General features: G+C 45.5%; 1 protein-coding gene across 1 annotated transcript in view; it reads right to left on the bottom strand.

The window, feature by feature from the left end:
• The window catches only part of LOC120678139 (uncharacterized protein C6orf132 homolog), a 32,096-nt gene extending 14,976 nt beyond the window's left edge, over positions 1-17,120 (bottom strand). Inside the window, exons 1-5 of the mRNA XM_039959294.1 lie at positions 16,514-17,120; positions 7,076-7,211; positions 6,433-6,698; positions 6,208-6,338; positions 5,609-5,901 (exon numbers count right to left, since the gene is read on the bottom strand). Coding sequence (XP_039815228.1) covers positions 5,609-5,901; positions 6,208-6,338; positions 6,433-6,698; positions 7,076-7,211; positions 16,514-17,120 — 1,433 coding nt within the window. The remainder of the gene's footprint in view (positions 1-5,608; positions 5,902-6,207; positions 6,339-6,432; positions 6,699-7,075; positions 7,212-16,513) is intronic.
• Positions 17,121-24,447: the final 7,327 nt, after the last annotated feature.

Here is a 24,447-nt window from a genome sequence, read left to right as displayed (position 1 = left end):
CTAATCGTGGACTCAAATTCGTCGTTAACGCTAATCGCGTTCGCTTAGCAAACATCTAGTTAGCAGTGTTCGATCTCGTTTTTGTCCTGGTTCCGAGCTCCAAATCAACTTTCGCCCAAAACGAAAGTTGTAGATTTTCTTTTCCTCTACAACTTTTGTTTTGGCCAAATTTCATGTTCCCATATGAAATTTGAAGTTTCAACTGTTCAAATTCGAGCCAAAATCATTAAACGAAGAAACAGTGCAGCTCCAGTGCTCAGCACTGTGCACGCCCGCGCCCATACCGGCGACTGAACGCCGGCGAGCGCGTCCACGCGTCGGCAATCGCGCCCGGCGCCGCTCTTCTCCTCTCGCGGACGACCTCGAAGCTTCTGGTGCCGTCCCCATCCTCCTTTCTCCTCCTCAGTGCACGACGAGCCAAGCTCGAGCGAGCAGCACCGAGCAACCGCCGCCGCTCGTCACACCGGCAAGTCCTCGCCGCCGCAACTCGATTCGTCGTGCTCCGAACCACTACACCTCGCCCCGAAGCTCGTCCATCCCTCCACGAGCGCGGCCGTGCCCTACCTCGGCCGAATTGGCCTAGCACCGAGCTCAGACCGCCGCTCGCCATCGTCGTTTCCGCCGAGCTCCGCCCCTCCTCGTCGAGCTCCCTCTCCGAGGTCTCCTCCGCCCAAAATCGATCCACGGTGAGCTCAATCGCGGCCTCCTCCTACTCCCTGACCTATTCCCCACCCGAATCGGCGCCGCCGCCGTCGAATCGCAGCCGCGCCGTCGCGAACGCGCCGCTCGTCGCGCGCACACGCCGCCGGACCTCCCTGGGCGCCGCCCCTCGCCGCTGACGCGCGCCCTAGGGCTGCCTGGCCTCATTGGAGCTTGCTCCGTCCCACCCCGCGGCCGCCGCAAGCCGCCGCCGCCGGAACGCCGTGTGTCGCCGCCGCCTTGGCCGTGCGCCGCCGCTCGCCGTCGCGGAGCCCCTCTGCGCCTCCCCGCGAGCCACCGCCGCGCGCCAGGGAGCCGCCCGGCCTCCCTGAGCCCGCACCGCCCCGTCCGCCGCCGGTTGACCCCGCCGCCGGCGGGGAACCGCCGCGCCGCGCCGCCCCTGCCTCGGCGCCGCCGCAGGCCGCTGCGCGCCCGCGCCCTGCCCTCTGCGCCCCACGCGCGCCCTACCCACCGCCCTGCCCTGGCCGTGGGCAGGCTAGGCCGCGCCGCCGGCGTGCCGCGGCCGGCTCAGGCCGCCGCCGCCGCCCTGTTGGCCGCCGAGCCGGCCCAGTGCCGTGGCGCGCGGCACGGGTGAAGCAGGGGAAGGGGGCACCTGGAGCTGGGCCTGGGCTCCCTTACAAGTGGGGCCCGGCTGTCAGCGCCCCCCCCCCTTTTATCTTTTATGTTTTTCTTTCAATTATTTCGGCTGGTAATTCATAATTGTGTAGAAATTCACAGAAAAATGTGAAAAATGCCAAATAAATTTTGTTAGGTTTCTAAAATCACAAGCTTCTGAGGAAAAATACTTGTGCATGTGAAATACCACTTTTGCTCTGCTGAAAAATTCAGTTTGCGTTTAAGGTGGTTTATTTTGTACCACTTTTTCTGTTACTCTAAAAATTATGAAAAATTCGTAGTGGCTTACTCTTTTCATGTGTAATCCACTGTAAAAGTTTCGTGGCCTGTTGCTATGCGCTTTTGGGTAGATCTATTTATACTTCGCTGGCTTGCTAGGGTTAGTTATTTTGTTTCGTGCATGCAAAGCAAACTCCTGTTAATCCATGCTAACTTAGGTCGTTTTAGTAGTTGTTTTCGTTGGAAACACTTCAGGCTAAAACGAATTGATTTTCTGAACCGCTTTGCTTTGTCATTTTGAATTGCATTCAATCGTAAGCACACATGCGTTGCACCGTATCCTAATTGTTGCATGACATATTTTATTCGTGTAGACGCCACGAACGAAGCTGTCCACGAGCTGATCGTTGAGCCGGTCCAGGAGCCACGAGCAGAGGAGCAGCAGCAGGTCGCCGTTGAGCACGCTCCAGCAGACCTAGTTAACCCCGCTGACCTGCAAGGCAAGCCCCGGAGCATAACCATAATTTAAAGTATTCATTGTTTATTTAAGTATTGTGCATTTATGTTCTAGGAGTTGAATGGAACCATAGTATGCATGTTTTCCCTAGGTACCGTGGGCCTATACTAGTATGCAGGTGTCGATAGAAATGCTTTGCTAAATAGGATTTCGGTAGAAGTCGAGTGATTGCTGTCACTCGCGAGTTTAGGATCTTGATCCCTTAGCTTTGGCTTGAAATGAATTGCTGAGTAAAGAGAAATAGAGACCGGGCGGAAATGAGTTGGTTTTGGTATGGAATGGATGGAAAGTTAGCTCCGCCTGTGTCGATTGAGGACCGTTCCGTTGTTGGCAGTGCTGATCGAGGATTGAACAGTACTAACCACATACCGGAAGTAGGAGGTAGTCGAAACCGGTAAGCTGTGTACCACCTTACAGCGGTAATTTGAATTCCGCCATGCTACGCTGGGCGTGGGAGTTGGCGGGTGTTGGATAGGATGCCGCCTCCGGGTTCTCCGGGAGTTCACTGCGAGGGGCCCATCACCTGGGTTTTAGCAGGCGTAGTTCAGATGCCGTGGTAATGTGGAAACAGTTGACGCGAGTGGCCCGACGGGGCTTGCATGTGTCGTGTGAGTTAGGTCCACCTTGCAAGGTTAAATCGGATCGATTCGCCGTGACTCGCGGTTATGAGAGCCTTGATCTCTTTGTCACATCGTAGTAAGAAGTGAAATAAGTCTTGAAAGGTAGCGATGGAATGTGTATCTGTTGTTCTAAAAGATAATCTGTTCCACCATGTGTGTTTTAGATGAATAGGCGAACTTAGTAATACTTGGTATACTAAACGGAGCTAAAATACTGAAAGTAAGGATTCACTTTTAGCAGCCTTTCAGCAAAAGAACTCCAGAGCCAAAAAGCCTTGCATGTCTAGGTAATGGGCTAAGTATACCCAAGGTCGGGTAAGCCTTGCTGAGTATTAGTATACTCAGGGTTGTTGTTGTAACCCTTCTGAGCAGGTTGTGTCCCTGCGGACTTCGAGGAGATCTGTGCGTCCTGGAGTGGACAGCCACTTCCTCCAGGTTGGACCGTCGAGTGGGCCCCGTCTTCCCCGTGAAGATTGGGCAGGTTGGCATCACATCGGTGGGCAGGATGTGGAGCTCACCTTTTATCGTCGTCGTAGCTATCGTATTGTATTTCGAACTCAGTTTTAAACTTCCGCTGTGCGTTTGAACTCTGTTGTTTGTATTTAAACCTTTTATGTAAAACCTGTGTTGTAAATTAATTTGAAGATTTCTGTATGCTGGTAACACCTGTGCTCGTCTTCGTACGGGTCTAAGTGCAATTGTGATCCTGGAGTACAGTAGTTTAATCGGGATTTTACCCGACAGCCTGTCAGGTTACACCGTTTTAAGTGCACAGTAACTTGATTAAGTATTAAGATGATGGTTAGTGCATTTAAGCCGGTTTAATTTGGACGGTGCTGCTACAACCACGCCTGAAGGAGACCCTACCAAAAATCTAGTCGACCCCTGTATCGACTAGTTCTACCATCGAATAGTTTTATTCAATCACGTAAACCATTGCTCACTTCTAACGGGCAAGGGGTAGGTCTTAAGAGTCAAAGTCTGTCACTTTACAAATATTGTAATTTCGACAAATCCAAATAAAAGTTGATTTCTTCCATAAATCGACTACTTGGCTTTCACTCATATGACCAATACTCCACCTCGAAAGTCATGCCCAGTACTAGAGCAGCTATCGAGTAATTTTTATGGTTTACCCTTGAGTGCTCTTCCGACACTTTCATCCTTGGTTCGTACCTAACAGTTCTGTCTTAAGGATTACTCCAGTCCTTGGTTAAAGGACACCCTACTCGCTAGCTCGAGTAGGTTTTGGATATCCTCTCGACATTTACGTCTTGGGTAACCCGACGGGGTTCGTACCTAACAGTTCTGTCTTAAGAATTACTCTAGTCCTTGGTTAAAGGACACCCTACTCGCTAGCTCGAGTAGGTTTTGGATATCCTCTCGACATTTATGTCTTGGGCAATGCGACGGGGTTCGTACCTAACAGTTCTGTCTTAAGGATTACTCCAGTCCTTTGTTAAAGGACACCCTACTCGCTAGCTCGAGTAGGTTTTGGATATCCTCTCGACATTTACGTCTTGGGCAACCCGACGGGGTTCATACCTAACAGTTCTGTCTTAAGGATTACTCCAGTCCTTGGTTAAAGGACACCCTACTCGCTAGCTCGAGTAGGTTTTGGATATCCTCTCGATATTTACGTCTTGGGCAACCTGACGGGGTTCGTACCTAATAGTTCTATCTTAAGGATTACTCTAGTCCATGTTTAGGACACCCTACTCGCTAGCTCGAGTAGGTTTTGGATATCTTTTCGACATTTACGTCTTGGGCAACGCGACAGGGTTCGTACCTAATAGTTCTGTCTTAAGGATTACTCCAGCCCTTGGTTAAAGGACACCCTACTCGCTGGCTCGAGTAGGTTTTGGATACTCTTTCGGCATTTTCGTCTTGGGCAACTCGACGGGGTTCGTACCTAACAGACTTTCCCTAAGAGTTACTCCAGTCCTTGGGTAGGACGCCTTACTCGCCTTGCTCGAGTAAGTTTGGTATATTTATGTCTTGGTTAACTCGACGGAGTTCAATCCTAATAGTTCTATTTTAGAAATCAATCCAGTCCTGGTATAGGATACACTACTCGATTAGATCGAGTAGTCTGGGATATTTTTCAGAAAAAGTTGTATACTACCTAGATGACCAAGCAAGGCCTATCCTAACTGGTCAACTACGAAAATCCCTCAAGGAGCACGAATAAGTTCTTGATACTCTAAAATAGGTTGACAATAGCCTCCTGTCCACCTATCTATCAAGGAACATCTTAAGCTTCTAACTCTCCAAATACTCTATAAGAGTTCCCCCAACAATTGGACAACAAAGTCCACATGAGCTTCGCTCTAACAAAGCACTTCCTTTAAAAAGGAAATCTACTTTAAGCTACGGCTTTTCAGCATTCTTATAGTGCTTTTCCCACTTGGTTAATCCTGCGGAATTCAATCCTAACCGGTCAGTACTAGAATTTTGATTCAGAATCACACAAACTCGACCCCATTCGAGAATACCTTGCCTCCTAAGGCACCTACGGATACAATTCCTCGTATCAACTATTATAGCTGAGTAGGTGTGATGCTGCCAACACTCAGGACATTCGAGTACAATTACTTGACACTTCAAAGGATTTCGCAATCCTACCACAGAATAAGTACTTAAACATCACACAAACATCTAATATTTGTCCAATAGTACTTCCGGCCCACATGCTAGATCAATTACATTCAAAGTTCAAGGAGACTCAGGCTTGCTCAGGGACTCCATAATCTGGTTGGCCACCATGGAAGTTTCTTCCAAACACTGATTGAATTGTTCTTCTGTACAATCAGCTTTGGCTCCCTTCCCAAGTGCATCCAACCGAGTGGTTGGCCAATAAGATTTCCCTAACCCGAGTACATGACCCATGTACTGACGGGTGGTTGTGGAGACATACCCTTCAAAGGCTTCAGGTACTTTACGAAGTTTCCCCGCCAACGAGAGCGGTTCGTCCTCATTCCCCTCCGGAATCTCCAAAACCTCGGCTATTTCCTGGGCAGCATCTCTGACTTCTCTCAGCTCTACAAGTTCTCGTTGCATCGAGTCTCGGGACTCTGACAAGGTCTTGAGCTGTTGAAGAACTATCGCTGCCTCCCGGTCGGAGACCTCTTTGATCTTCTTGAGCTTTTCAATTTCATCTGCGTTTTGGTACATATGTATCTCTAGATCCAGTACCAAACTTTCCTGAATCTTTAAAGATTTTACACAAGCTGTGTACTCGATTGCAAGAAAATCTTATAAACACCAAGCAGATCAACTAGTCGAACGCATAATACATGCTAAAGACTAACCTTTCTTGGATTGGGAGAGCTTCTTAAGCTTCCCCTAAAGAGCAGCCTTCTCGGACGAGAGCGTCTTCGCCCTCTCTTTCAGAGCATTTAGCTCTGTATCGTCCTAGGCTTGGCCACCCTCCCGCCCCAGTGCTTCCTGCAAAAATAAAAAGATCAGTATATTACTCGATCTACACTAAAGTATTCGAAGTATTCGACTACTTACCTCCAGTAGCTTGAAAGCAAGCTCCACTTTCTCTCGCGGCAAGACACTTCCCGATGAGACCTGGGAAGTACTCGCCCGCACTTCAGACATAGCCCTTTTGGGCACATCTTCAATCTTCCCTACAGTATTCCCTGTTTTTTGGGAATCTAGAGGAACAATATGCTACTTAATAAAATTAAGAGCAGAAAAAATATACTTTTTTGATACAAGGTGGCACAAGTTTACCTGCAGGGGTTTCCTCAGGCAGCTTATTGTTGCCTCCCTCGGGAAGCTTCTCACCATCATCCTCCTCCTCTGGAAGCTTGTCGCTTCCACTATCCTCTGGGAGCTTCTCATCGCTCCTCTCGGTGTCAGGCAATGGAGAATCCCGAAGTATGGAATTCACCATATCTTCTGTCTCACGAGCACTCATATCAGGAGTACCCGGAGGCTTCTCCATTACCGATTTGGGGGCTGAGTCGTCCTCATCATCTTTCCCCAAGATCGTGTCGCTGAAAAGACAAAGTAGTTATAAACTACTCAATACACAGACAAAAACCTACAAAATACAAGTTTTTTCGAAAACTTACGTAGGAGCTCTTTTCAGAGCAACCCCCTTGATGCCAAATTTGCGGGCAGGCTTCACTATTAGGGCCTGCTTACCCGCATCACTGGCTTTATCTACAGTGGAAACTACTTGCCGAAAAAGTAGTCCCAGTCCCTTTTGATGAGTCCACTGTGGTGGAAGGGACGGTTTGTCCCACCACAGCATCATCCCCAGATGCTAAGGTCCACAGCACTTTAGTCGCCGGACTTAAAAAGAAAGATTCAAGTCAAAATCAGCAAATCGATGATGAAAGTACTCGATTGCAACTAATTAGCCACTTACCTATCGCTAATAGTCTGGGAGGAGCTGCGACGCTTCATCGCAACTGACCGAGCACCTTTGGAATGTTCGGTCTGGGTATCTGTACTTGGAGTAGGGCTTAGCTCCCTATCACTCCTCTCCTTAGCCGCCTCCTCATCTGCATAACCAAGGATAGACATCAGCACTGTTTATATGCAAATTCATATAAGCATACTAGAACTTGGTTGACAGATTGAAAAGCGCATGAAAGAATAAAAGAGCGAACAAATGCCTGGCGGTGAAGGACTACTCTTAAAGCGCTCCACATCCTCCTACAGAAAGCAAACTCTATCAGAATCACACTAAGGTAAAGTACTCGACTACTATACATCGACTACTTTTATCTGGTACCTGCTTCGGAGGATTCGCAGCTGAAAACGTATCAGGAATGAAGGGAACTTTCTTTACATCCCTTAGCAGTCGTTGGACACGACTAAGTATCTCCCCATCTGAGATCTCTTCCTTCGAGTACCTTGATGAGTCAGCCGTTCCTCGATACTGAAAACCAAGTGTTTCCCGTTCCTGTAATGGCTAGATCCTTCTCTTCATCCAGTCGAATACGACTGCCTCTCCAATCAAATTATTTTTTTCCTTAGAATGCCAATTCGCTCGAGCAGCTCAGGAATCTGACTCTCGTCGACTGCTTTCTTATTCCACTCAGGCCATTGGATAGGAGGGCCTGAAGTAATCATTGGGAAGCAGTCCCACTGATTTTCGACATAGAACCACTTGGGTTTCCATTCGATTACTTTGCTACTAAGACTATAGGGGATATAAACTCTATCTTTCCTCTGTCTTAGCTGGAGACCCGCACCGCCAACTACATCTAAAATGTAGGAATCTGACTGTGGTTTCAAATGGAAAAGGAATCGAAAGAGTTCGAAATGGGGCTCGATGCCCAGAAAAGCTTCGCACAAATATACGAAGATGGAAATGTGAATAAAGGAATTGGGGTCAAGTGATGAAGCTGGATCCTGTAATAGCGCAGGAGCCCAGAAAAGAAAAAATAACAAGGAAACCCCAATCCCCGTTCCAGATAAGGTGCAAAAGCAACAATTTTCCCCATATTTTCATACGGATGATCTTTGCCCAAAGCAGGACGCCATTGGACAGCAGATCTGGGAACCAAAAGACTAGCCGAAATTAAAGTTTCTAGGTCAGATTCGGAGCACTTACTTGTGTTCCATCATTCTTCCTGGGCCGGCTCTGTAGCCGCACCCTTCCCCTTGCTCGACTTCTTGGGTGCCATTCAAAAATCAACGGATCGCTTCACGCGCATACACTGGCAGAAACCCTAAGGCGAAATTGGGGAGCAAGGAGAAGCAAGAAATGTAAATCTGGGGGCTGGAAGGCAAGAACAGATCTAACAGCGAAAGTGAATGGCGGCCGGTGGGGTAAAACCTAGTTGCTGTTTCATTTTATAATGGCGGTGGCAGCAAAGTAAAAACACCCAATAGACCAATAGTCCGTTGCAAATCGCGGAAAAAATGGGATTTTCTGAGACATTCCTTTTTCTAAGATTACATTCTGGAAAAAGAAAACACTCACATCCCTTGTCAACTACTCGACTCTTTTTTCCTTGAACTGGGATTACATTTTAGAACAAGGAAAAGTACTCGACACAGTACAACTACTCGATATTACAACTCGAGTATTTTTTCCTAACTAACTTTACAGCGCCTCGGGTCTTCATACATACTTCTTGGCTTCCTGAGAAACCTGATGCAGCTAGATTGGACCGAGACCGTGACAAAGTACAAACTTGTTATTCCCATTAAGAGAATAATGATACTCGTATTCTGGGAGAAAAGTTTCAAGAGTATGGAGGCAGATTACAGTAATCGCCTCGCAAGTCCTCTTGTAGCATCTTGAGGAGAAAGTTCTCCTTCTCCCAGAATATGTTATGACAAGATTAAGCTTTCCTACCAGAGATGTCAGTTCTTGGGTACCCAGAAACAGGCAACGCCAAAAGAACGACATACATACCTACAATCAGTTCATAGAGAACTTACCTCATTGGAAGATGCAAGGAATAATGTCCAGAATGGATCCAATGAGGGCATGGGAGTGGCAGGATGAGGTAGCAGGGACTTTTCTTGTCACTCGCAAGATCACTTCTAGCACTTTTACTGGAAAGGACTACACAAACATCAGGAGGGCGAGACCAAGAACACCAAGGATAAGCCATGGCTGATACACATTGGTGCTTCTGGGAAGGACCTCTCTACCGCCTTTTATAGCCACAAGGGACACTGCTGGAGGACAACCCGTGACGCTACAGTTGCAGCATTCACGGACGCAATAATGTAGATTCTCCATACAGTAATGTCCCAGTGAGCACACAGTAAAGAACCGTAAATCCCGGGTTTTATGTCTGAAGTTATTTCGGGTGCAATCAGTGTGGCGTATTCAATTGCATCATTTTTCTGGGATTTTAGCCGAAAAAGAGGCCTTTTCGGATACTAGATCTGATGGATCCTGCAAATATTCTGAAGAATAAAATCTGATGCCACGTCTTAAATCCTTAATTCCAAATATTAGCTCGGGGGCTACCTGCAGCATAAGGGATTTTGATTTAAGGCTCGGAGGCTGCGGGATATGTGCACCAGAGATTTATTTTTTAAAATTTTTGGAAAATAGTGAAGGAAGAAGACTGAAGTGACCCTCAGCCTGATTCTGCGGTTCAACCTAAGGCTGTGGGGCTACTCCATATGGAGCGCGAGTACTTCGCGCACCATATATGATCAAGATGTCGGGGCTTGAGCACCTCACAGCCTCGAAGCTATCGGAAGTACTTGAAGGACTACTCGACGTATCTGAAGGAAGGTCCAGAAGCAACCCTGAGCAGGCTTGGCGGTAAACACCGACAAAACTGGAGAACAAGTTTGTAGGCCTGGAGTTTCATCATGTAATCCGAGACAATGTGTGGGGCATATGTAATCTTGAAGCTAGGATCTACCTGAGCAGAAGTCCCCGCAAACGTGTTCATCCAAGAGTTACACCACTTGTCCATCAAGAAACCAGAGCTCACAACCACCAATCGCAATTCCTTAGAACTAGACTAGGAGGTCATGATGCTCGAGGTTGACTGGAGGACGAACATCATTGACTACATCCTCAACGAAAGGTTATCTGCAAACAAGACAGAAGCAGAACACATCGCCAGAAGAAGCAAAGACTATGTCTTGGTTCGCAGTAAGTTCTACAAGCGTGGTTCTCACCTAGGAGTACATATAAGGAAAATAGGTTGTGAGCATTCATACCGCTTTGCATCTATTTATTGTTTGTTGTTCCGTTCAAGTTTTAATTCTTGAATATGTTGGAATCAGGTTCAAAAATGGAAAACGTTTTCTTTTCCCCTCTCTCTTTTCAGCCCAGCCCAATCCCTCTATTTTCTTTTTCTTCTTTTCCCCGCAGCCCAAACCCGGTCCAATCTTTTCCTTCCTTTCCTTTTTCCCCGCGGGCCGAATCCCTTCTTCCCGGCCCAAACACCTTTCCTGGCAAATCCCGCGCACTTCCTCACCTCTCTCATCGCCAGGTGTCCCCCACATGTCGGGCTCGTCCCTGACCTCCAGTCCGATCGGGACTCGGCGTGAGCCCGACTCCGACCGGGGGTGCGCGCGCTCCTGGGCCCGCACGCCCAGGCACCTCCGCCACCCGTATATAAGCGCCGCCCCGCGCCCCCTTTGACCCACATGAAGCCATAGCCGCCGCCTTTGCTGCAAAACCCTAGCCGCGCCGTCGCCTTTGTTGATCTCGGAGCCGCCACCTTCCACCGCTTCACGCCTACATTGCCGACCAGGAGGTTCGCCGTGGGGTGAGGAAGCTCGTCGCCCCTCGTCGCCACGCGAGCCTTCCGTCGCCTCTGCACCCCTCCCAAACCCCCTAATCAAGTTCGCAAGCTCACGAACTCGCTTCCCGTGCAAGCCACGCTCGAAATGAGCCCCAGACGGCCGTTTTCGGCCTACGCCGGCGAGCCGCCGCCGCATATCTCGCCGTCGGTGCTCAGCGCCGCCGCTTGCACCGCCACATCGCGTGTCAGCCGTCCGGTCTAGATCCGAGGGTCCAGATCTACTGTAACCCAAGTCAACCGGATGAGTACCAGTCAACCCCTGGCATTTTTGCAAAAGAACCCCTCTATTTTTCTAAAATTAACCTGCAGTCCAAGCCAGTTCAGAAGTAATTCCAAAATAGCCTTTTTCTTTATGTTTTAGCCCCTGTTGTTTCAAAACCTTTACAAACAAGTCCTTATGATCATGTTTTAGCCATAATTTCACCGTTTTAACTCCGTGTTCGACGATTCTTGTGCTCACGCGATCCTTGCAATGCGTAGAATAGTTTTGTACTCTCATTTTGTACTATTTTTATTGTTTGGTGTACTATTTCTTATTTGTTGCAAATGTTTGCTTGTATGTGCTCGTGTGATGCATAGACAACGCGTAGTTCGAGGGTCAGCAAGAGCAAGGTTTTGAAGACGCTGAGCAGCAGCAGCCTTCGGAGGAAGGCAAGTGGGCCCTTGATCATACTTTTGTCGCAAATAATTCACAATTTATTCACATTTATTTTATTGCATGCATGTGTCTATAATATGATGGGAACCTAATTAAGGATTTTGCCTAGTTTGTTTATCCATGCCTTGATCAACCTGGGTACTTTATTTATGTTGGATAGCTTTGCTAGTTGTTTATACTAGGATCATGGTTAGAGATACTTGATACAAATGCTACCTATGTCACTTCATGTTCTATGGTTATGCTGTTAAACAAGATCATATGCTTTAATCAAAACATGAAGAACCACCCAGGAAAACAGTACAACCACAATACTATATGGCTCTGGTCTTGGCTAATTAATTAGATGAACTATATGTGGTGTTGGGGTGGCTCGTTTGGTGGTGTTTGGGCTTGTGTGGTGGAGCAGGTGAACGAAGCTGTGTCTTCTGAGGGACTGCAATTGTAGGGACCAACATTTACATATAGGGAGTCTTTGTAAAGGCCTCGTAGTGAATCCCTAGCCACGCACCAAAGGAAGTGTTTAAGAGGCTCGCGACCTCGGGTGACATGGGAAACACGAATTATGGGGAAAGTGTACAACCTCTGTAGAGTTAAAACTAACCGGTTAGCCGTGCTCACGGTCAAGAGCGGCTTGGACCCTCACATGATAATTGAACTTGAAGATGATCTAAATCGATGCTTTATTTATGATGTTGATGATGGTTACTTCATATACTTACTTGTGGGTTAATGGTATAAACTTACATCTAGTTAATGCTTGCTAAATAAAACTTGATCAATTAAAAGTGCTTACCGCAGTTAAACTGTGTCAGCTTTTCCTTGATTCAGCCTTGCATGTAATATATAGTTGTTTCCCTACCACTTGTTGAGTACCTACCATAAGTGTACTCACACTTGCATAACGCTATTCAGACCAAGATAATCAGTGCCCGGAGTATCCAGAAGACTTCGAAGAATTCTAGGCGTATGTCTCCCAGTCGACTTCCTATGCTTGAGGATTCCTCTGTTACTCTGAGACGCTATTTATTCGCTTAAGACTAAGATATTCGGTTATGTAATAAAGTCTTTAATACTCTCTTTCATTATGGCATTGTTATGATATTCGCTTTATTTGTCTATCGTATATGTGTAAACTGATCCTGGCATACATATGAGAATGCATTCGGTTTCTTTCCTAAACCTGGTGTGACAAAGGGTCATTAGGATTTACACGTGTAAATGGCCATCGACAATTTCACCAAGTGAATTGAGTACAAACCGATAATTTCTATTCAAGTTTGGCTGGTGACATGGTTCCTATTCCTAGACTTCTTTTTTTCAAAACTCATGGTTCCTAGACTTGGTTATAGAGGGATGGGGATGGTTGAGGCATAAAAGTCGGCCATGGTGGGAACTGATGGTGAGGGATTTCACATTTACCTGCACAAACGGGCTTATTGGGGTCATTCTTCATTTGCATTGAGATTTTTGCTGCAAGGGTAGGTTAAATCATGGAACATGCATGCATGTGAGGCGAATTGTGGGTGGATGAGGATGAATATTAACATGAGAAATGGACGGGTGTAACAACACCGATCGTAGTAGCTACAGGCACTAAACCCGCACGACCAATCTAGTGTTTAAAAGTTAAATGAAGACAGCTAAAGGTGTGTGTTGGAGTCTGTTAGGAATATAATTAGGATTTGCCAATACATAAGAAAATGATATATATGGTACCATGCACTTAGATCATGCCTATTTATTGAGTTATATATGCACCATCCATAAAACCAAAAGCTTAATTGATGGTAAAAGATGATCAATTCATTTATACTTCAACGTCCCCCTCTTTTTTCTCTCTCGCCGCGCCACTTGGAGGTTCACCTAGTGCTTTTCATCACCGAATGTCTATCTTTGGGAAAGTTTATCCCGAGTGTGTGTGTTTTTTATAAGAATCCCGAGTGTGTTACCGATGGTACTGAGTGTCCATGAAAGGTTGGATCTGGGAGCTTCATATATTCTGCTCATCCTCTCTCCACGTGCATCTGAGTTTAAGTAAGTGCAATTTTTTTAAATTAAGGATAATTCCAGCCTCAGCATTGACAACGTGATAAATTAAGGATAGTGATTTAAATTAAAGTTAACTGACACGCGTGTGTTTTCATGATGCCGATCACTTTTTTTTGTGCTTGCTCTACAATTCCGGCCGCCTATTAAAACAAGAGCAAAGATTATATGGTTGCACGACGATAGCGACGGCAACACACATCCGGATCCGATACGTATGACCGGCCGTCCACTAGTTAGCTACCAGCAGCCATATCATAAATTTCGGTCCGGTCATTTTCTGCACAAAAGGTACAGTTGGTCCTCGGCCCATTTAGCCAGATAAACATGGCATTTTTAATAGTAAATTAAGCAGATAAAAACAAGGCAGACTAAAACTAAAAGGTCCCGTAAAGTTCTGCGATGCTTTTGTTTTTTTATAAGAAATGCTTTGTTATAAAAAAAAGTACAAAGCAGCATAGCCACGGGAGCCCAGAAACTATAGTTATTGGATTAGTACTGCCCAAATTGCTTCCCCGGAGTAGTGACCGATGAGTCATCGCAACTCGCACCACGCCGGCTGCGGCGGCGCCGGCGGCCACCGTGCTACACGTAAGGGTGGTAAAGGGTCTTAATTTTTGCCTAGATAATCTAAAGGTAGGGCCCTAAAAGAATATGACCATAATTTTATTTAATTTTGAGCTAAAAAATAAAGGGCTAAATAACATTGTGAAGATAGCATTAGGGTTATGGCCCCATTACCACCCCTCACGAGGTTGCAGAAAGTCCTGTACTGTGGATGCTGACTGCACTGCTGCTTTGATCGGCCAACAGGATCCATGAACAGGAACTCGATCCCTCCATTTACATTGGATCTCGCAAAGTAAAGCCCTGCGAGAAATCTCTGAAAATCCTATAGTTCTCGCGGATTCCTGCAAAATCCTGACTGATATTTTCAAAGCAAAGCAAAAAAAGGCGTCATGCATGTGGAATCTAGAACCACGTAGCAAGTAGAAAAAAGAGATGATCGCGAGAGCGAAGTGCAGGGATCTAACTGGTGAATCCGATTGATCAAATGCAAGGAGTGCTCGGACGCAGGCGGCCCGGCCTCGAGTACGTACGTAGGGTGGCGGCCCACGGGTGGAACTAACCGGTAGTGTTGCGTCTCCGACGGCGACGGCCCGGCGTGCAGGAGTGTGCTTTCTTTGGCTTTGTGCCTTGGACGCGAGGAGGCAGGCACTGCAGTGCAGCACGCGTGCTCCAACACGGGCAACGCGAACCCCAATGCTGAGTTTACCTTCGCCCGTGACTTCCATTTCCAACGGTAGATTCTTTTCAACGGTACTCTCACATGGGGAGCCCACCACCTAAAACCCACCTCTTTATTGCCATCCCTCTAGATCCCACAGCGCGATTCTTTTCAACGGTACTCTCACATGGGGAGCCCACCACCCAAAACCCACCTCTTTATTGCCTTCCCTCTAGATCCCACAGCGCCCACACGCCCCTTTCTCGTTTCTCCCGCTCCGCCTCGTATCCATCCCCGCGCGTCCTTCCTCCTTCTCCGCGCCGAGGTCGCAGCGTGGCGCAGCGGCGGCCGCCGCGGCGAGCTCTGCCTGCCGCGCAGCGGTGGGGAGCCCCCGATAGTAGCAGTGTTTTTTTTCTTTTTATTTTGTGGATGCAAAATTTTTGTAAAGAAAATTCCCAAATTTAAAAAATACCGAAGTTCTTTTGTTTTTTTATGCAATTTTTTTACCTTGAGTTTATTTTTTTGTTTTGGACGCAAAAATATTTTACCTAAACTTTTTTTGTTCTGGACGCAAAATTTCCCTCTTCAATTTTCTCAATTTGTTTCCTATTCTTTTCTCTCTAAAATTTTTATCTATAAATTTTTTCTCGCCAAAATTTTGTCTCTTTTTTCAAATTTTTTGTCTTGAAAAAATTTCCTAAAATCAGAAAACGACAAAAAACTTATTAAAATAGGAAAAAAAATGAACGGTCGGAAAATCGACCGTAAGAAACTTCTCCCTATGGTCGATAAACTAGACTGCCCCAACGCGAACGCAGACGCACGATTCGCACGAGGGCATTGCTTTTGTTAGGACCGAGCTGATTCCCAGAAAGAAGTGATTTATTACCATCCAAAAGTGATCTCTAAGATTAAATTTATAAATATAAAAATATTTTGGAGACCAAGCGATAATACGTTACATTGGTGGGCCAACATCACTTCCTGCTGCACGCGTCCCTGCAAAGCGATCAGATCCCTTTCTCTCCTTATAATCTGGGAGCTATGGCATGAACGAATTGCAAGAGTTTTTAGAAAGCAAGAAATGTCGGCTCCACGGCTATGGGAAAAAATAAAAAATGAGGCGGCAGCTTGAGCTCTAGCAGGAGTGAAAGAGTCAGAGTCCTTTTTACTGCGAGATTAACTATTCTTCCTTTTGTTTCCGGCTAGCTTAGTCTCTTTCAATATCAATGAAATAGGCACACTCTCGTGCCCGTTTGTTCAAAAAAATTATAAAGTTATATCCAGCGTGAGAAGCGAATCATAAGAAACTACTTTTTTCCCATGTCGTGGTTTAGTTCATTTTAGATAATTACTCCATAGAATCAGCAAAAAATTACTTCTCTAAGAAAAAATGTTTGGCAGAGCTTTTTTCTTTTTTCTGATACTGCTCTGCCAAACAGAATCGACATCCACCTATTACGGGACTTTCATTTTAATAATGGAAGTTATTATTATGTCTTTTTAAATTCCAAAGAGCGCAGGAATTGGTCTGCGCTTAACATACACACAAAGTGCATGAAAACAAACTTCTAAAAGGGTCCCAGCCAGCCCCGGGTCGTCTCCCTCGGAGGCGACTCGGGCGGCACCCACCCCCGCCGCCGCGCACCCCCCTCCCAACCTCCCCCTCCGCCTCGCTGCTGCCGGAGCAGGGCACCGGAAGCCCGTGCACCTGCGGGGAAGGCGGCCGCGGGGCCTCTCCTGTGCTGCGTGCTGGCGCAGCCGCGCTCGGCGAGCAGCGCCGAGTGCCGGGCGCGGTGACGGCGGCGGCCCGGGGCTGCGGATCCAGCGTCCTGGGGATTGGATCCGGCGCCCCCGGGGGCTGATCTACGCGTTGCGGCGGCGGCTGCCCCCTCCCCCTCCCGGCAGGCTCATGGTGGTGCCGGGCTTGGAGGCGGCGGCGGCGGCCCGGCGTGGCGGATCTGGCGTCCTGGGTTCCGGATCCGCCCCCCCAACGGCGGAGCCCTGGCTGCAGGTCTTCGGAGGCAGCGACGGCGACGGCGACGGCGGTGTACGCGACAGGTGGAGTCTGGCCCGGCTCCGCGTGCTGCCTTGTCGGATGGGGTGGCGGCCGACGCAGCTTTGCGGCTGCCGCGTGCAGCCGGCTTGTCGACGCCCGTCTGATGAGGCTTCCGTGGGGCGGCAGGACACGACATTGAAGGTGTTGGATGGTGTGAGGGTCAGCTTCTTGGCCCGGCATCTGCGCTTGTGGGTTCTTGGGCGAAAGCTTGGGCGACGGCGACGCCCTAGGGTGCCGCTTTCCCTATTGAGGGCGTTGTGTTTCCCCTGGCGTTGACATCCAAGGAAGAAATCCCAGTCCATTGGGACATGCGATGGTGGCGCCATTGGCGTCGCTCCCTTCCTGAAGGCATCGCATTTGGATTGTGTTGTGGCTTCGATGTCTCCCTGTACGGATGTTCTTGCTTCCCGGTGCTTCGGTGTGGATCTTGCAACGTGAAGTCAGAGCTGCTGCGTGAGGGACGTGGCTCGGCAACGATGACACGCGGCGATCCTCCCTGGAGCTAGTGGTCTACATCCGCTGGGGGCGATGCGAGGATTCATGATCGGAAGTTGGAGTTGCTCTTCGCGATGTCGAGCTTGGCAACCATAACCGATTGCGGTCGCTTGCTTCGGATCCGTCGGTGGGTGGCTTGCCATGGGAAGTCGGAGCTGCATAGCTTGCTCTATGCTCGGCAACGATGACACATGGTGATGCGTCGTGTTTGTCTTTTCCATGGGCCGGGAAGAAGTGTACAACGATGACACAGGTCCCTTCCTGAAGGCATCGCATTTGGATTGTGTTGCGTGAGTTGGTTAGCCCCTCGGACGCCTCTTTTCGGCGTCTTGTTGGGTTAACCTTTCTTGTACATAATTTCTTTTGTCTTAATTGAGAGGTAGAGCTCCTGCCATTATGTTAAAAAAAAGTACATGAAAACAAAATTCTCAAAGACCGATATATAGAGTAAAAGCTTATCTCCATTTGAAGCGAAGTAATGCGAGAATGGTGATCGAGCAACCGAGGCGTGCGCGGCATGTACGAGTATAGGCGCGAAGCACAGCAGGCATCGGCAGCAGCAGTAATAACTAAGTGGAGGTGATGGAGGTGCGTTTTTGCCTCAATTGAATTGACCTTGTGTTGAAGTAAAAAATCGAAGCTGCATCAACCAAGCAGACACCGTCTCGGGTGCGGTTATGCGTGACTTCAGCACCGTACCTGAAGCTTCCCCGTCTGGAGCCGAGCATGCATCATCTGGTAATTATTGTTTTAAATTAATCCACATGCATTCATATTACAAGCTAAAGGAAAGAAATTATGTGCATGCACAAAAAAGAAAGTGATAACATCACCTACATACATGTAAATTCATAATTAAAAAATATTAAAACTATTAAACCAATTATCCAGATTAAATTAGGATCGCACCATTATCAAAACAAGACCACACTCGCCCAGATTTTCACAATATTTTTTAAAATATTCCAAACACTAAACAATTAAATTTATTTACTAGGAATAAATATTTTAATAATAAAGACAAATGATTATTTTCTAGGAACAACAATATTAAACATGACACAAAAAATAAATGTACTATGAACAAAATATTAAACATCACGAATATTTGATTGTATAATATAAATAATAGTACATGGATCATAAACAAATGAATTAACATCATCGAACAATTTAGTCTACAAAAATGAACAAATATTTTGGCATTACAAATAAATTATTTACGTGTAGATAAATAATTCTCCATAAAGAACCAATATGTCTAGATAGCAAAAAAAAATTATTCTTATGAGTATATATACATGTGCTAAAAAAGTTACTATATAAAATAGATAAATTATTCCACACACCAACTTATGGGCCTACAATACAAATAAATTAGCATATATACATTGAGCATGACTTGCTTTTAAATGTGAACAAATAGTTTATAGAATAACAGCAACATGCTAACATTCAAATATATAATAAATAAATATTTTAATATAAACTAAAAATAAAATATACAAATAACAAATAAAGATTATGTACGTAAGGGTTCAGAAAAGAAAAGGAGAGAATAACTAAACAAACAGTTATGAAGGATTACAAAAATGAAAAAGATAAATATGGAAGGAAAGAAATAGGAAATAGGAGAAAAGAACAAGATAAATAGACATGAGAAGAAAATAAGAATAATAAAATAAATAAATAATTTAAAGAGTAAAGGAAATAAATATACAAAGGACTGGAAAAGGAGAAAGAAAGAAACATTAAAAGGATATAAATAGGTAGAAGAAATGAAAAGTAGAAAGAAACATAAAAGAAGAAAAGAGAAATGACCACCATGCTTATGTCCATCAAGAAAAAGGAAGGGACAGAAGAGAAAAAAAGATGAAACATCGTATGTCACAGAAAAGCTTATATCACGTCTCTCCCCCATATCGTATAATCAAATCTAGTTGTCCTGCATGTATGCTAACTGGTCTGATGCTGTCTGTATTGACATCTGTGGGCTGTAGTTCTCATGCTAGTGGGCCTAGGATTAAAAACAGCCCACTCGCTTCTTCAAGCGATGGGTAGTGCGTGAGTGCGATTAGTTTCATCGCAGAAGGACGGTGGCCGTTTGGTAGTAGCGTTAATTTATTTTCTGGGCCGATGCTTCGAGGCCCTGGTTGATGGGTTCACGAGCATACGAAAATAAAAAGAGTTGATTCTGTATTTTGGAGAATAATTTTCTTTATGATTCTTAGATCCAGTGGACACATTAAACAATTTATACTGGTGGAACAATATTTGGTTCCCATAGTAAGATTAAATCCAATTGAAGAAATTCTAATTTTTGTTCTGATGGAACAATTTATTTCTATTGGAATCCAATTGAACAAATTCTAATATTTGTTGCAATGGTCCAGCTGGATGCAACAAATTTAAATAACAAATTCTAAAATTTGTTCTACTGTTACAAATTTACATTTGTTCTAATTGAAAATTTTTGAAGAGCGATCAAGCAACTTTGCATTTAACATGAGTTGGGGAGAAGGAGAGGAGATACATCATGCAGGTGACGGGTGAAGCAGCGTTGGGGTGGTGGTGTCCGGCTGCAGCGTTGAGATGACTTTCTGAGGAAGGAAAAAAGAAGGTTAGAAACAGAGTTGGACCGTAAACTTTGGACCGTAAAAAAAAAAGGAAAGGAGCAGGCCGTGCGCTTTAGCGACGCACCAGATCCAACGCGCGCGCGCGCGCGAATGCAATGATTAGCGGCAAGCCGCATGAGAGACTGTCAGGCTGATGAATAACGTTGCTGCTAGCCCTACAAATATGCTCAAAACCAAACTATATCCACTCCAATCCATTCTCATTAGAGAAATTAATATTACTCACACCGCTCCAAACTACCACCACCACAAACCAATCCAACCCAAAAATTTCAGCTCATAAATTTCAGCTCATGATGTAATAAATTATTAGCCAAACTATGGTTACAACCCAATAAGAACTAGTTTCTTCAAAAAAAATTATAGTGTAGATTTTGCCACACTGTTTTCCACAGAGTAACTGTCAGTTATACTGAGCCATCTCCAACAAATTTCGGTTAATTTTGATAAAATTTTATAGTGTGAACGCGAGATTTTATTTTTAGGATCTGTCTCTTGATGTGGGACCCACGTATAAATCTAGCCACACTGCTTTGCACAGAGTAGCTACTAGTCACACTGAGTCATCTCCAACAAATTTCAATCAATTTCGATAAAATTTTGTAGTGTGAACGCAAGGTTTTATTTCTAGGGTCTGGCTCTTGACGTGGGACCCATGTGTAATTCTAGCCACACTGCTTTGCACAAAGTAGCTGCTAGTCATATTGAGCCATCTCCAATAAATTTCAGTTAATTTCGATAAAATTTTATAACGTGAACGCGAAGTTTTATTTCTAAGATCCGGTTCTTACGGATCGACATTTATATATAATCATACTGTTTTGCTTAAAGAATCCATTTCAACCCACCCCAAACCACTCCAATCCATATTTACATAGAACCAACTCCACCCACCCCATTAGCTAATACAACCCATTTGAATCCACCCAAACCCAAATCATATCAAAACCCAATTCATTAAACTCATTTCAACCCAAACTATTACCCGGGCGAGTTGCTGCATACCAGCTCTGGAAGATACAGAGTAAGACTAGTTTTAATGGAAGTTCTATCAATATAGTTATCAAGATCATGAACTAGGTAATCGAATCGGCATGACACTTATCTTATATTTCATGACACTCCCCATCCTCTCTCTTCATAAAAAATTTGTCATGTCAGCAAAATTGATACTTATGACACTACTATAACACTTTCATTGAGACTGATCTAAGTGCATAGTCCAGAAACACCAAAGCACATGAACCAGCTAAGTCCTGGGTCCAGACCACCAACCACATCCCCACTCTAGCGGCAGCGAGCGATCCATCGTGACGCTGGACTGACTGTCCCAACACTTCACCGCCACGAGTAGCGGGAGGCCGGGCTTCTTTCCTCCATGTGGCGCGCTGGAGGAGGAAGCAGGTCCGAGCGCCGCCCGGTGCATGGAAAGAGCCCGGGCTTCTACATCTACACGTGTATTCTATTTTGGTAGTGGAAGTGAAAAGGTAAAAAGTAATGTAATAAATTATGTTAATTGATTTATCTTCGTCAAACTGACAAAATAAACCAAGATCTATTGTACTTTAGAGATATCTGAATATATTTTTAACTCCCATCTAGTAATGTTTTGTAGGAGCTGCGCTATGTCTAGCTAGTAAATTTACCGCAATTGCAATATCAGGCTTAGTGCAATTTTTGACATACATTAGCGCTCTAATAGCACTTAGATATGAAATTTTAGTTTCCAATAATTCTTCATCTTCATCCTTTGGTCTGAATTGATCCTTATTCATATCAAGAGTTATGAAGACCATAGGTATCTGAAAGGATCGTGGCCCAAGAAAGGAGGATTGAATTAGGATTTTTTTCAAAAACTAAGCTGGTTCTTAACCTACTTCTAGTGATGCCAAGTCTAAAGTTTAAAACCTATCATCTAGAGCACACTAGCAAGTAAATTCTAGACAGGAAACACAATAGCATGTCCATCATCCTAGTTGAGATCACACTAACAAGCAAAGACTAGATGAAGGAAGCACACTAGCAAGAACAAGCTCTAGTTATGAAACAAGCAAGCAAAGAGTAACAAGGAGAACTCAAATAAGTAAATGCTAGAATTGAAAAGAGTGAGGACACGAGACAACCGGATTTTTCCTGTGGTGTCGAGGAATTGACGCTCCCCCTAGTCCACATTGGAGCACACACAAAGGATTGAGCTCTCTTGCATCACAAAGAGCAAGTGATCACTAAGAATGCTCCTTATCCATCTCCGGAATGGCAAGTTTCACACCGTGTACAAGTCTCCTTCTTGGGGCTCCCACAAACTCCAAGAGATCACCAAGAGCCTCCGATCACCAAGACCATCTAGGTGCCGTTAAACACCAAGAGTAACAAGTCCCTAAGCCTTCACTTGACCATCACTAAGTCAGCCCTAACCTCAAGCACACTTGCAACTCTCCAAAGGATGAATTCTTGATCAATTTGATGGATCAAAAGGTTTTGGTTTGTTCTCTCAGCACAAGGGTGGCCTCAGGTGTTCAAGATGTCCAAAGGCAGTTCAAATGACCTGGAGTACCACCTTATATAGACTAGAGATCATCCCATAGCCGTTACTAACTTTCTAAAAAAAGTTAGTAGGCATCGAATCATCCGGTCAGGGGCGTCGGATCATCCTGTCTCTCATAGACCAAACGGAAGCCGTTATACTCTGAAAAGTGCACAGACTGACGCAATTAGTCCGACGCTTTAGTCCGACCAGGCGTCGGATCATCCGGTGCTGAAAAGAGAATCCTGGAACCCAAAACATGCTCTCTGGTTCTTACTCCGGTGTTTATTCCGATGGGCGTCAGACTATCCGGTCCTGAAGGATTTTTCAAGTCCTGAGAAACATGCTCTCTGGAGGATACTCGGATGATTAGTCCGATGGGGTCCCCTTGCCGGCGTCAGATCATCCGGTGTCACTAGGATTCTTCAACTGAAACCAGAACCTGTCAGAATTAGCCCAATCCTATGCGGCCGGTTAGTCCGACGGGGTTGGGGGGGGGGGTCGTCATATAGTCCGACGGTGCACTGGATATTCCGGTCCCTTCTGAGTTTTTCTGATTCCTTGTTTTCTGACTTGGATTTGATTGATTCTTCGATTCTTTCTTCTTCCAAGTGTTTTTCTGAGTTCCATAGCCTGTCTTGAGCTGTACTTGAGCAAGTGTGCATGAAATCTAAGGCCAACTCAACTTTTGTCAAGCTACTAATTCATGAACCCATCTTTATAGTATGATCACGAACTAAAAACTATAAAACCTATACTAGATCAAGTGTCCTTCATCTTCTTGTGACACTTGAATCTAGAAAGGTCCTTAATCTTGAAGGTTTGAGTCTGTGGCTCATTGAACATGAATTTTGAGGGGGTCTCCTTTCATATTTCATTCGCGACTTAACGTTTAAAAGATAATTCCTTCAAAACAATCGTTAGTCACATATGGTTGTCATTAATCACCGAAATTTACCATTAGCATCCATCGGCCTACTCCCTCCGTCCCTGAATAACTGTCGCTTTCGCTTCCCGAGAAATAACTTTGATTAATTTTATATAAAAATATATTAACATTTATGATACATAATTAATATCATTAGATAGATCTTTTAATCTAGTTTTTTAACAAATTTATTTGGAGATATGAATATTGTTTTTTTTTCTACAAATCGAGTCAAACTTGTCGCACGCACACCGACTACGACAGATAAAAAGGGACAGAGGGAGTAGATGCTTTCAATCTCCCCCTTTTTGGTGATTGGTGACAACACAAAGATAGAGATAGCAAGAATATGAAATTGAAAGCGCATAAGTAACAACGCATGCATGATATGAAGTAAGCGAGAACTGAACGAGCATGCAATTAAATGAAATGAAGCACACATGTATAGCCATATCAACATGAGATCATACACAACAACCAAATGACATGTCTAGTACATTAAGATCCATGAAAAGTCCAAAACACGCCACAAACCCCCTGGCTCCCCCTATCTCTACTCCCCCTATCTATCTCCCCCTTTGGAAACAAACCACCAAAAGGAAGGCTATAATAAGAACTACTCCTAGGGTGGAGAAGATGGGGTCGGAGTCGGCGTGGTCGGCGCGGCGATGAAGCGGTTGATGTCATCGTCCGAAGAGGTGGAAGTAGTACGCTCAGTCGGAGAGTGCGACGGAGCAGCCAAAGTGGTAGGAGCTGAAGAAGTGGCTGCCTCCGTGGCGACGATCGTGGACTCCGCTTGAGGGGCGACCGAGGTCGCGAGTGAGCTGACAAGTGTGGAGTCCACCGAGGCACGAATGGCGGAGGGACTGATCAGCAAAGGAGAACTGCCGTCGAACTGGAGAGTGCCCATGGGTAGAGATAGGA

Source organism: Panicum virgatum, chromosome 6N (genome assembly GCF_016808335.1).
Source record: "Panicum virgatum strain AP13 chromosome 6N, P.virgatum_v5, whole genome shotgun sequence".
Taxonomy (NCBI): domain Eukaryota; kingdom Viridiplantae; phylum Streptophyta; class Magnoliopsida; order Poales; family Poaceae; genus Panicum; species Panicum virgatum.
Note: the sequence above shows the minus strand (reverse complement) of the source record. Positions and strands in the feature narration are given on the sequence as shown.